Source organism: Phragmites australis, chromosome 1 (assembly GCF_958298935.1).
Source record: "Phragmites australis chromosome 1, lpPhrAust1.1, whole genome shotgun sequence".
Classification (NCBI taxonomy): domain Eukaryota; kingdom Viridiplantae; phylum Streptophyta; class Magnoliopsida; order Poales; family Poaceae; genus Phragmites; species Phragmites australis.
In genome coordinates this window covers 19,304,378-19,318,245 of record NC_084921.1, presented here as the reverse complement: position 1 = coordinate 19,318,245, position 13,868 = coordinate 19,304,378, and the positions used below count along the sequence as shown (strand labels likewise).

Genomic DNA, 13,868 nt, shown 5'->3' with positions numbered 1-13,868 from the left:
GGCAGGGGCCTTCGAAAAGGTCAGCTTGTGGAAGTGAGGAACAGTACAATCTTCGTCTGAGTTCAAAGCTTTGCCCTTGATGTACCCACAGGTGGATGAATTAGTCACTCCCTAATTGCCAAGATTCTCCTCCCATTCATCCTAGCGAGCTTCCATGGTGTTAACCTTCTCCAACAGCAATTCCATTATCTTGCCCAATTCAGGCAAAGTGTAATTATCTTCACCCATTGAAGGACCTGACTTTCAACAGATGGGGAGCAACGATGGCTGTGGTAGAGCAAAGCAGCTGCTGCGGATGATGCAGAGCTGTTGTGGCAGCAGTGGTGTAGAATAGCGGCGGCGGTGGTGCAGATTAGCGGAATTGACAGGGTTAGGCAGTGGCGGCGGTATTGTGCAGGAGGCAGTGGTGGCGGCGGTGAGCGAACCCAAGGCAGGAGCGACAAATCTGATACCAAATATTGAGATAACTAGATCGCCCTGCTTAGCATGCTCTGATCTTTGATTTGATTAAAAATTCTCCCCTATTACAAACTATACTCCCTCTATATATATATAGATGCTAAGGAATTCCTGTTTTTGGACAGTCCAAACAAGGAAACTTATTTCTATAGAATGACTAGCAATAAAAGGAAGACTAATACTATAGATGAACTTTAGAGTCCGAACTCTAGTAGGAAACTACTACTGATCTTTCCCAATCTGCTTCCTGTTCCTTTGGTAAACAATAATCCCAAAGCGTGGATCCATAACAATACCATGATTACACATCTGTTTGCCGGCTTAGCCACAAAGGGTTAAACAAGTCGAACAGAATAATGAGGTAAGCCTTCCGGATAAGATTTTACCTCAACACAATAGACTTCAGTGAACGCTATCCGCCTTCACTGCCTAGCTTGCCAAGATAACCAGCACAAAACCTGTAATTCGCAGTAGAATTGTTGGGATGCATGGCAATAGAGTCCTTGATTGCATTTGTTACAACCTTGTTGGACATCATGGGGACTGATGTATAGATTTCAACTAGGAAATACTTGAGATTATGTAGGTGTTCAGTGCTAATGTGTGCTATATGATACTAGTTCACAAGCAATGAACATCAACTCTAGGGTATATAGCTTCGTCATGTACCCTTCTCCAGGGTCGAGCATGACAATTTTGAACCCAGAACACAGGCGCGACTACTTTGAACTAGATCCTCCTATTAAATTGGAGTTCCTTTGCATGCACATGACAAATGGGAACTAAGGGAGCTCTTCTTGCAATTCAAGGAGGCCGAAGGTTTCAAAGAAAAATAAAAGAAAGCCTACCAACAGTTCCAGATCCCAGGTTACAAGTGTTCAGATACTATATCTATACCTCAGGAGTAGAGACTAAAAAAAGATCCCAAGTTACAAGGTTGTGCCTGCAGGTATCCCCTATGGCCCCATCAAAGCTAACAGTTGGAACATGTGGTTGAGGGGCGAAATCAGGCCTTAATGAGCTTATTGAAGTTTGATGGAATAACAGAATTGAACAATGGCCAAATAAATATGAGAAAGTCAATGCTCTAAAAAGATTAGGACAAACGGGACCAAATTCAGGTTGATTAATCCAAAGGTTCATACCGTTATTTGAGTTCAAGAGAGGAAACAGTTGAAAATAACATTAGAGATGAAAGCACTCTAACAATAGCCTTTACAATTCAAAATAGCTATCCAGACTCGATGCAGTAACACTCAACAATTTGTACCATATTGGGATCCCTACCATTCACCCCAGTTGTGAACAGTAAAATTATTTTGACGCAAGGGTAACAACTTCTTTCAAAGTTGAAACTTCCTTCTGACGCTTGGAATGTCGTGGAGATATCTATGCATTCATTCATAGATTCTCATGACATTTTAGTTGATTCGCTGCAAGAACTTGCACTGACCACCATCTGATAGTAACTAGTTCCCACTGGATGTCATCAAAAGATTGCGATTAACTTATGTCTTTAAAGACTCGATTAAATGAACGGAAACGAGCATCGTTAGAACTGTTACCTCATTTGAGTGTCAGCAATCACCACCCTCAGATTCAAGCGCAGGGAGAACTTCGCCGTCATTCATCACCTCCCCGCAGTAGCCGTAGGTACTGGTACTAACAATATTCATCTTGAGATTGTTCATGTGCTTAGTGACGGTGTTCTCGCCGACGTCCTCATCGTCGCCGTCACCTGGCGCAAAGGAGGGAGGCCAGGGCGGCCAATCGTCCGACGCGGGGCTGGCGACGGAGGCGGCATCTGCGGTTCTGGAACCAGACCTTGATCTGCTTGGGCTTGGTTTGGAGCCTGGAGACCACGCTGCGGCCCCGCAGAGCCCCTCGCAGAAGAGGAGGAGGGGGGATTCCGGGCCAAACCGTCGGGCCCGGAATACAGGATCCCGGAATCAAGATGGCAATACCGAAGACCCAAAACTGCGTAAGGTTCTCCCCTTTTCCCTTAGCATGCCTTGCCCGAAGTGAGTTCGGAGACTGACCTTATTTTCCTTTTCAAGCCGCCTACGGACGCCGCTGGAGACCAAGGATGGTCGGAGGTGCCGAGGCCGGCTCCAGCCCCCGAGCCGAGCGTGCCTGAGCCGAGCGCGCTGATGGAGCCGTAGCCGCTGAGCGTGCCGAAGGAGCTGGAGCTGTAGAGCGCGTCGGTCGAAGCAGAGCCACAGGCGCCGCCCTGCCCCGAGCCGATGGCAGAGTCCGCGCTCGAGCAACCGGTGCCGGCGGAGCCCGCCCCGAGAATATCGAGTGCGGGGCGGATGGCCTCGTTGATGGCGGTGCCTGCGTGACAGTATTCAGGGACCCCGAGCCCCTCAGAGGGGGCTCGCAGGGGACCCAGCGCTCGGCCGTCGCCCAGCCGGCCTGCAGAACCCCTCCCAGACGTGCTAGGAAGCGCCCGGGAGGTGATCAAACGGTTGGAGGCGGCCGAGGCGGGGGAGAAGATGCAGCTTGAGGTGGACCGCACCGCCCTTCTTGAGGAGAGGGAGCGGCTGGCTGAGGGCAGATGCCTTTTTGAGGGCCGCGTCGCCGCGGCGCACGCCATCAACGAGAATGAGCGGCGAGCGATAGAGGCGGAGTGGGAGGCCCTGGAGGGCATACGCACGGAGGCCGTGCAGGAGCAAGAAGAAGCCGCCCGCCTGGCCGAGACATCGCGGCAGCGAGCCGCCGAGGTACTCGCCAGGGAGAGGATGGTGGAGGCCTCCCAGGCGGACTTGGCCCGCTAGAAAGGCGAGGTTGAGCAGAGCCGCACCGAACTCCAGCGTCGGGAGGAGGAGCTCCAGCATCGGGAGGAGGACGTCGCGATCCGTGAGACCAACATCGGCATCACGGCGACGGATCTGGACGCCCGGGAGGAGCTGCTGATCCGCCGGGAGACGGAGGCTGCCGAGGCGTTGGTGGCCTTAGCTGCTCGAGAGGAGCGGGTCGCCATGTGGGAGTCAGAGCTGACTGCCTGTGAGCAGGCCCTCTCTGCCCTTGCCGAGCAGGTGAAGCAGGCCGAAGCCCCGGTGCCCGGCGCCGCCTCGACCAGCACGGCCGAGGGGCTAAGCCTCGAGGAGCGGCTACAGAACATGAAGGACGAGCTCGAGACCGCCAAGGCCGAACAGACCAATGTGAAGCTGATGATGGAAGACATCCTTCGGCAAGCACGGAGGTCCGTGAGGGTGGCCGGGCTCGGGCGAGTCCACGTGGGAGCGAAGGGGACGGGTATCGGCCACATCGCCCTTAGCTTCAAGAAAATCAGCCAGCGACTCGAGGCGCTTCCCCAGGCCACGCAGGAGCTAGCCGCCTGGGAAGGGCGTGGCTTGGCCCAAGCGGTGGCCGAGCACGTCCTGGCCTGCTACCGGAGCTGGGATCTGAACTTCTCACTGGAACCAGCTCGGGAAGGGGTGGTCGAGGCTGAGGAGGAGGCCGCCCAGGAAGCAGTCTGGAGCGTCGCCGCCGAGGTGGCAGCTTGCTTCACGTGGGAGGCGCCGCCGACTCCGGACCCGGGGAGCAGCGGCGAGGAGGCCCCGCTATCTTCCGAGCTCGACGGCTCTGACTTAGATTAGGGTTTTGTAATTTTCTTTTTCTTTGACTTGATGTAAATATGGGAGTGATCCCTCAGAATAGCTGTCCTTTCTTGTGAATATAACGGAAGCCTTTCTTTGGGGTCGCAACTCCAGTGTTCTTTCAACTGCTTGATGAAGTCTCTGTTCTTTTCACTTGATGTCCCGAGGAGTACTCAGTCAGACTGAGCCCGACCTTTCCCTCCTCGAGAACGAAGTTGCCCCGACCACTCGTCGCCCGAGAAGTGAGGCCTTCTTTGCGCGTTCAGCCTCCGAGCCCTCGTGAGTCCGCAGTGGCTAAGTCAAAAGACAAAGGCACGAACTTCCTTGCTCGGGAGATAGGTCGATCCAGCACGGAGCACACCAGGACCAGTGAACACTTTCCCATTTTGTGACCACTCAAACAGGTAGACTGGAGACACGTGCGGGCGGAAATGCGACCAAGAGTCCCCACGATTTGGTGGTGCCCGGGCTAGGACGGACCGGACTGAGCATCGACAGCCCGCCCCAGGGTCTAGGCTCCCGACCGCTCTTTGCTCGAGCGGTGAGATTACCCGAGAACCCTAGAGGCTCGGTAGTGCTCGGGGCCTTTTAAGCGGACCGAACACCACGACCACCATGAAGGACTTCGGTCAGACATCGCCGTTCGTACGGTACACCTTTCTACTGTCCGTTCTTTCGTTCCGGGAAAAGCGGACACGTGGCAGGGTTTTGTGCGCGAGGAGACCATCTCGCCGAATAGATTAGAATATGAGGGCCCCGAGGATAACTCGGGAACAATATATTTAAAGACTATAGATTCGTATGAATTTAACCACTCACCGGACAGCTGTCAGCTTTTCGGCCGACTGATCTAGGAGAGGTACGCGCCCCGAGCTCGGGGTGCCCGGGAACTTGGTTCCTTCAGCTGGAACACCCGAGCACTGGGGAGCGTGATGGGGAGCCCGGGACCAGGCGATCCCGACCACTCACGCCTGAGCAGTAGGACCACCTGAGGACCCCTAGGCCCGAGCAGTGACCTGGGCAGGCCCTCGCGGTCGAGCTGCTTTTGCTTTTGATTGTTGATCTGTGATTCGAGAAAAAAAGAAAGATTCTTTGCTTGGTGCGCTCTGTTAGTGCGGTACTCATTATAGGCTGCTCTTGTTTTCAACCCGGGACCTCTCAAATACCCAGACCGGTGGACTATACATGCAGAGGCATAACCCAGAGGTCCTATGGTTCGGTGGCGCCCGGGTATGACAGACCAGACCGAGCACCGACAGGTCCCTCCTGGGAACTAGGCTCCGGACTACTCTTTGCTCAAGCGATAGGATTACCTGAGAACCCCAGGGACTCGGTGATGCCTGGGGGACTGCCACGACACCGAACACCACAGCCTACCACGACAGACATAAGTCAGCAGCAACTGCCCGCGCGCATACCGATCGGGATTCTTTTATCAACGGGGAAAATGAGAGAGCAAATTTTTTCTCGCACAATCGAGCATCTCACCTGACAGATTAAACATATGGTTTCCAGAAAAATAAAATTTGACATAAGAACTGCACATTGATGACATATATATTGTATTGACAATTTTTACAAGACTGGGTGATTTACCCGGTTAGTGGTAGCCCCCGGTCAACTTGGGCGCGGGAGGGGGGGGGGGGAGCCCCCAGCCTGGTTGACCTGAGCACACATACATGCCATCTATGGGAAGAATTTGCGCAGATGCTCGATGTTCCACGCGTTGGGGAGCGGTTGTCCATCCTCTGCAGCCAGCCGAAAGGAGCCTTCTCGCGGGACACCGATCACGGTAAAGGGGCCTTCCCACATAGGGGACAGTTTATTCCTTCCTTCACACGATTGGACGTGTCAGAGAACTAGATCCCCCACCTCGAGAGACCGGGCCCGGATGTGACGCTGATGATAACGCTGCAGGCTTTGCTGGTAGCGGGCTGCTCGGACGGCGGCACGCCGCCGGCGTTCTTCCAAGTAGTCGACGTCGTCGCGCCTTCGCTGTTCCTGTTCGCCTTCAGAGTAGGCTTGCACCCTAGGGGAGCCTAGAGTGAGCTCGGAGGGGAGGACCGCCTCAGCGCCGTACATAAGGAAGAAAGGAGTCTCCCCGGTAGCGCGACTTGGCGTGGTCCGATTGGCTCATAGCACGGCAGACAGCTCGTCGATCCACCCTTTCCCGTGCTTTGTGAGAACGTTGTAGGTCTGGGTTTTGAGCCCCTTCAGTATCTCCGCGTTGGCGCGCTCGACCTACCCATTGCTCCGAGGATGAGCGACAGAGGCGAAGCAGAGCTTAATGCCGAGGTCCTCGCAGTAGTCCCCGAACAGGGCACTTGTGAACTGAGTGCCATTGTCGGTGATGATCCGGTTCGGAACACCGAAGCAACTGGTGATACCGCGGATAAACTGGAGCGTCGTGTTCTTGGTCACCTTGATGACTAGAACCGCCTTCGGCCACTTGGTGAACTTGTCGATGGCGACATAGAGGTACTCATAGCCCCCGATTGCTCGGGGGAATGGACCCAGAATGTCCAGCCCCCTGACCGCAAAAATCCATGACAGGGGGATGGTTTGAAGAGCCTGAGCTGGCTGGTGAATCTGCTTTGCGTGGAACTGGCACGCCCTCCAGCGCCGAACCAGCTCGGAAGCATCCTGGAGGGCTGTAGGCCAGTAGAAACCTTGCCTGAAAGCCTTCCCGACCAATGTGCGGAATGATGCATGGCCACCGCACTCGCCCTTGTGGACCTCAGCGAGAGCTCGCCGCCTTCTGCCCTGGTGATGCATTTCAGGAGGACGCCGCCTGCGCCACGCCGGTAGAGATCCCCATCTACTATGGTATAGTGTTTGGACTGCCGAGCAACTCTTTCAGCAGAGGCATCATCCTCGGGGAGGAACTTTTCTTTCAAGTACCCTTGGATCTCGTCCATCCACGAGGCATCCTGAGAATAGCCAGCAAGCGCAGTGCACTCACCGGGCGGTGGCACACTGTCGGGGCTTCCCACTGAGGGCTCCGCCGGGGTCCCCTGAATTGAGCTCGAGGTTTCCCCTTCGTCTTGTTCGGTAGGCAGGACGGAAGGCTGTGTGAGTCTTTCTTCAAAGACTCCGGTAGGGACGCGCGCACGAGAGGAGGCCAGGCGAGAAAGGTCATCGGCCAGAGCGTTGTCACGGCGAGAGATGTATCGCCGCTCCCGGCCGTCGAAGTGCCTCTCTAGCTTCCTTACTACCGCCACGTACGCCGCTATTTGAGGATCCGTGCACTGGTATTCTTTCGATACCTGGTTGACCACCAGCTGGGAGTCTCCCTTCACCAGGAGGCGATGAATCCCGAGGCCCACTGCGGCTCGGAGGCCAGCGATGAGGTCCTCATATTCCGCCATGTTGTTGGTTGCTCGGAACTACAGTTGCACGAAGTACTGGAGTTCTTCACCCGTCGGGGAGGTGAGAACCACTCCGGCCCCCGTGCCTTTCAGCGTGAGGGAACCGTCGAAGTGCATAATCCAGTACCCGGGCGCATCGTGCCCGGGATATGTGGAAATTTCTTCTTGATCGACATCGGGGACGGGCGTCCACTCTGCCACGAAGTCGGAGAGCGCCTGGCTTTTGATCGCCTGGCGGCTGACAAAGTGCAGGTCGAACTCCGCCAGCTCCACCGCCCACTTGACGATGTGCCCGGTGCCTTCTCGGTTCCAGAGGATGGGCCCCAGTGGGTACGTGGTAACCACCGAGACCTTGTGCACCTGGAAGTAGTGGCGCAGCTTCCGGGAAGCAACTAGCACGGCGTAGAGCAGCTTCTGTGCTTGGGGGTATCTTGTCTTGGCATCCCGGAGGACAACACTGACGAAGTACACCAGTCGCTGTACGAGGTGGGCCCGGACTGCGGCTTCACCCGAGGGCCTGTCACAGCCCCCGAGCTCGGCGATGTGGTCGAGACTGGCTGGGTGCTCGGGCTCGACTCCCTGGTCGGGAGGAGCCAAGTGCTCGGGCTCGACCCCCTGCTCAGGGGGAGCCAAGTGGACGGGAGGAGCCGAGAGTACATGGGAGTGCTTGGGGGCGGCTGGGAGCTGGGACCCAGCATCTTGCCCCAAGCACTCATCGCGCTCCACCACCAGTACCATGCTCATGACCTGAGGAGTGGCCAACACATAGAGCAGTAGTGGCTCACCCTCAGAGGGGGCCACCAGTACGGGCGGTGAGGTGAGGTACTTCTTCAGATTGTGGAAGGCCTGCTCAGCCTCCGGCGTCCAGTCGAAACGACCGGTCTTCTTCAAAAGCTTGAAGAGGGGGAGTCCTCGCTCCCCAAGTTTGGAGATGAAGCACCTGAGGGCCGTCATGCAGCCGGCGAGACGCTGCACCTCCTTGAGTTGAGCCGGGGGTTGCATCTGCTCGATGGCCTAGATCTTCTCTGGGTTAGCCTCGATCCCTCGGCTGGAGACCAAGAAACCGAGGAGCTTGCCCGCAGGCACCCCGAAGACGCACTTCTCGTGGTTGAGCTTCAGGTGGGTAGTGCGGAGACTGTTGAAAGTCTCAGCAAGATCTTCGAGTAGGGTGGCGCGGTCTCGGGATTTGACCACGAGATCGTCGATGTAGGCCTCGACGTTGCGGCCAGCCTGCGAGTCAAGGGTGATGTGGATAGCGCGCTGGAAAGAAGACCCAGCGTTGCGCAAACCAAAAGGCATCGATACATAGCAATAAGTCCCCACCGGAGTGGTAAAAGAAGTTTTTTCTTCATCCTCTATGGCCATGCGAATCTGGTGATAACAAGAGTTTGCATCTAGAAAACACAAAAGATCACATCCCGCGGTTGCATCTACAATCTGATCTATGTGGGGTAAAGGAAAAGGATCTTTTGGGCAAGCCTTGTTTAGATCGGTGTAGTCCATGCACATGCGGAGCTTGCCGTTGGCCTTCGGGACGATGACTGGGTTCACCAGCCACTCGGGATGGAGGACTTCTCGAATGAATCCGGCATCAAGGAGCTTACTGACTCGCTCCCGGATGAACTCCTGGCGCTCGGGCGCCTGCCTCCGGACTTTCTGCTTCACCGGGCGTGCGTTCGGGCGCACAGCCAAGTGGTGCTCGATCACCTCCCTAGGGATCCCGGGCATATCGGACGGCTGCCATGCAAACACATTGACGTTAGCCCGGAGGAAGGCAACGAGCGCGCTTTCCTATTCGCGGCCCAGGTCACCGCTGATTCGGATGACCTGGAAGCGTCTTCGCCCACCACGACCTCCTTAGTAGAAACGGAGGCGTCGGCAGCGAGTTGGGGTTTGGATGAAGAGGGTCCCAGGCCCCCTGGACGACCTTCAACCTCGGCCCGAGCTGAGACCAAGGTCGAGTATAACTGCTCGGTGCAGGAGATGGCACTGCTGGTCTCGGCGGATACGGAGATGGGGCCCGCTGGGCCCAGCATCTTAACTGTGAGGTACGCGTAGTGCGTGGCCACCATGAACCGAGCGAGCGCCGGGCGCTTGAGGATGGCGTTGTAGGGGAGGGGGAGCTCCACGACGTCGAAGATGACATTCTTCGTCCGGAAATTGTCCCGGCTCCCGAATGTCACGGGAAGCTCGACCTGCCCGAGGGGCAGGGAGTGCCCAGGTGTCACCTCGTAAAAGGGGAGCGACAGCTTTAGGCACCTGGAGGGCACCTGTAGCTTCTCGAAAGCCTCTGTCGATCAGCACTCTGCTGACCTTCACATTGCAGATGGTGGGGGACACTACCAGGGGTAGTCGCCCCACGCCTGCAGTACTGGCGGGGTGGTCGGCCATGCTGAAGTGATTGGGGCATCCGACCACTTCAGGGGCCTTGCGGCCTCTTGACACTGGGGTGGGAGGAGGGCGTGTACGCGCCTCCATCGATGAAGGCGAAGGTGTGCTCTGGTTCCTGGAAGCTGAGCTCTGCGTTGTTGGGGACGGCTCCTTCGTCGCCGCCCCTGCGGGGCTCCTCGCGGTCCCTCTGGCGCTGCTCGATGAGGCCCTTGACCGTGCGGCACTCCATGAGGTCATGCCACCTGGTCTGGTGGATCGAGCACCACTTCCCCGGCTCGGGCCCCGCGGGAGCGGGGGCCCTTGCAGGAGCGGAAGCCCTTGCGGGAGCCGGAGCCTTAGGAGGGGCTCGGGCGGGAGCCCTCGCGGTCGCAGGCCATCTGTCGGCGGCCGCCCGGTGCGCTTGCCTGTGGTCGGGTTCTTGGGCCGGCCCATGGGCAGGACCCTGGCCTGGCTCGACGGGGACAGCCTCACGCCTCCTTCTCTTTTTCTTTTCCCGCCTGTCGGAGCGGGAAGGACCTGGCTGATCGGCGGCGGGGTGCTCAAGGCGTGGAACATGCCATGCCCGAGCTTCCGCCGCCTTGGCGCACTTGTCGGCCAGCGCAAAAAGCTCCATGGTGGTTTCGACCTCGTGCGTGCCTAGCTTCTTGAGCATCCGCTCGTCGCGGATGCCCTGCCGAAACACGACAATGATAGCGTGGGGGGTTATCCGCGGGATGGTGTTGCGGACCTGGCTGAAGCGCTGATTAAAGCATGGCAGTGTCTCCCCCTCCTGCTGCTTGACGGCGTGGAGGTCGCCTCCAGGCCAAGGCGCGTAAATGTGCCCTGAAAGTTAGCCACAAACTGGTGGCAAAGATCATCCCAGGAGCTGATAGATCCTGGGGGTAAGTTCATAAGCCAAGAGCGGGCAGAGCCCCTCAAGGCGACATGAAAGTAGTTGGCCATCACCTTCTCACTGCCACCAGCTGCTTGGACAGCGGTGGTGTATATCTGGAGGAACTCGACAGGATCGATGGACCCGTCATACTTCTCCGGCAGTTCAGGGCGGAACTTGGTGGGCCATTTGACCCGGCGGAGCTCACTGGTGAAGGCTCGGCAACCGGTGCCGTACCCTGCGGTGCGGGCAGCGCTCTTGGGCGGTGAACGCCGGCGAGGCGGGGAGCCCTGACGATCATGGGCCGGAAAAGAGGAGACCTGGTCCTCGGCTTCAGCCTCATGCCGGGTCTCCCGCTAGCGCTCGAGGGTGACGCGCGCATCTTCGATGCCCCTCCTTTCGTTGAGGTGCAAGCAGAGGTCCTGGGCTTCGGTAGTGGCCAGGGGGGCAGCGCTCTGCTTGGAGGCCCCCCGGCCAGTGCGACCGCCACCTGATGATGGGCCGGTCTTAGCTACGCCGCGGTGTGTGGTAGCGCGGGAACTTTCGGCCAGCACCTGGTGGTGGGCCCTGCTGACTAAGGCGGCTACTTCCTGGAGCCAACGGCCTTCCGGGGTTTCCCCTGCAGCCTGGACTGGCGGGTGCCTGAGGAGAGCTTGCGCCGCAAGCAGCGCGCTCCCGGGACTGGCCTCGCCAAAGGCGAGCCTACGCTGCAGCGACGCCCGGTGCTGTCCACACGCGGACCTGGCGGCAGGAGTTTCTGCCACCTGCTGGGGGTTGGATGGTGCACCAGCGACGGCGGCGGCGGCCCTGCTAGGCCCAGCGCCATGGTCCTCCTGAGAGAGGAACGCCGTGCGTGCAGATCGTGGCTGCTGCTGGGACGCAGCAGCGACTGGGGCCTCCTGAGCGAGGGGCTCCATTTCCTCACTGGAGCTGGAGCCAGAGCGCCGGAGACAATGACCACCAGCCATTTTTTCTGCAGGAGAAAACAAACAAACAAATTCAGGGATGCTTCCCCCTACCTGACACGCCAGCTGTCGGAGGGTTAACTCCTATCGCAGGGATCCTGAGGGACCCCTTTTTAGAGATTAGGCCGGGGGGATGATTCTGAATAAGTTTGCCGGAGAAATAAATGGATATGAATGCGATGGCTGGCGGGGTGGAATGATCTAGTGCGGAATGAAGTAAATGCACTGGGGGTTTGGACAGGTTCGGGCCGTACAGAGGCGTAACACCCTACTCCTGTATGGATGCTATAAATGTCCTGAAAATGTCTCTCAGGAATGTGCTAGTTACAAGAATGTTTGTCTATCCTAGAGCCTGGGGCTCCTAGTTCTTCAGTATATGTGTATCTGTTGGCTTTGGGTGCTCTTGGACTTCTCGATCTTCTCTACTTCCTTAACTTCTTCAACCGTGCAGAGCTTGTTGGGCTTTTTCAGCTCGAGCGCTTCAACATACTTCGCTTGTTCAGAGATTTTTTACTTCTCCGACTTTTTCTTCTTAGACTTGTTTTTGTCCGTGCTGCCGGCTGCTTTAAATACCCGCCGGCAGTAGCGTGCCCCGAATGGGAGGGCACAAGTTCCAAGGCACCATAAATAGAAAGGGCGTCATCATAGCCTCTGTGCGAAGTGACGGGGTTGAAAACGCGCCCCGCGCCCGGTCATCAGTCGCCATAATGGCACTGGCAACGGGCGCCGTGGAGAGGAACCACCGGGCAGCCACAAAATGGCCCGGCGTGCCCGCCCTGTCTTGTTCTCCTGCCACAGCAGCGCGGCAGACGGAACGCCTTGGCCCTTGTGACGTTATCCCGAGGCGCGCCGGATGGCACGGGATGGGACTCGTGCATTTAATGTCCCCACACCCTTCTGCCAGAATATGGCAGGAACTGACACCGAGCGTGGCAGGAGCAGTTGGAGGTGACAGGCCATGCGCGCTCTTAAATGCGGCCTCGGGCCTTTCACCTGTTGTCACCTCATCGCTGGACCCCTGTGGGGGCCACTGACGGAGGGGCTTCCTGGGTCGTCGGGGGACCGAGTGCTCGAGGGTCACTGTTCACCTCCCCGAGCACTCTCTCCCGAGAATGCCCTTCCTTGGTCGTCGGGGAACCGAGTGCTCGGGGGCTACTATTCACCTCCCCGAGCACTCTCTCCCGGGCATGTTTGTACGGATCCTCGGGGAACCGAGTGCTCGGGGGCCGCGGCTCGCAGCCCCGAGCACTCTCTCCAGGAACTTCCTTCAGTGGGCCCTCGGGGTACTCGGGTGCCCGGGGGGCTACTACTTGCAGGCCTGGGCACACCCCTCCCGATACTTGGTTCTCCTGGTCGTCGGGGGACTTGGGCGCTCGGGGGTCGCCGTTTACCTCCTCGAGCACTTTCTTCCCGTCACTTAGTCTTCGCAGATCGTCGGGGAACCCGGGTACTCGGGGACCACTAACTGTGGCCCCGAGCGCTCTCTTCCGGGACTTAGTCTTTTTTACCTTGCGGAGGTGACCCCGCGGGATGGCGCCACGTGGCGGATTGCTGGCTTGGCCTCGGGATTCGGGGACCCCTGGTTCCTGATTCACCGACAGTATGCCTTGAGAATACAAGAAACCTTAGGGGATCTGTATAGGTATAGGACAATCGTATATGGTAGTTTTATACTAGCCATCGTGAAGGCCCTATCAGTATGTGAAATGAGTCTAAGACAGTTCAAAAACATAGCCCAACAAAGAGAAAGATTATGACATGTTACTTCTTCAAGTGATAACTCGGATCCCTGGATAGGGTTTTATGTGCAGTTCTCTAGATTCAGAATAACCCAGTGCTTGCATAGATTATTGAAGGTTTCTTGTAGGTTGGATTTGACGACAAGGTCATCGATGTAGGCTTTGACGTTTCAGCCAACTTGGTCATAAAGAGTTTTTTGCATGTACTACTACAGAACACCACATATGTAACATTCCATCAGTGCCGGTTCTTAAACTTCCGCACGCGAATAATGATTGAGGAGCTAAAAATCGGCACTGATAGTCACTATCAGTTTCGGTTCTTGGCTAAAATCAGTGCTGGTTCTAGCAATGAACCAGCACTGATAGTGACTGTAACAGTGCTAGTTGTAGTCAGGAGTCTACACTAATACATTTGTACCGGTTCTTGCCACGAACCGGCACTGATAATCAGTATCAGTGCCGGTTCTAGC

General features: G+C 57.0%; 1 protein-coding gene across 1 annotated transcript; it reads right to left on the bottom strand.

The window, feature by feature from the left end:
- Window positions 1-523: 523 nt before the first annotated feature.
- Window positions 524-13,287, bottom strand: LOC133912221 (uncharacterized). The gene is made up of 2 exons (XM_062354843.1): window positions 2,025-13,287; window positions 524-1,938 (listed from the first exon to the last, which is right to left on the bottom strand). The coding sequence occupies exon 1, from the start codon at window positions 8,429-8,431 to the stop codon at window positions 7,448-7,450; it is 984 nt and encodes a 327-aa protein (XP_062210827.1). The 5' UTR covers window positions 8,432-13,287; the 3' UTR covers window positions 524-1,938; window positions 2,025-7,447.
- Window positions 13,288-13,868: the final 581 nt, after the last annotated feature.

What these genes read in the sequence shown, in the direction of transcription:
- LOC133912221 (XM_062354843.1), bottom strand. Translation starts at nt 8,431, where the DNA reads ATGCAACCCCCGGCTCAACTCAAGGAGGTGCAGCGTCTCGCCGGCTGC.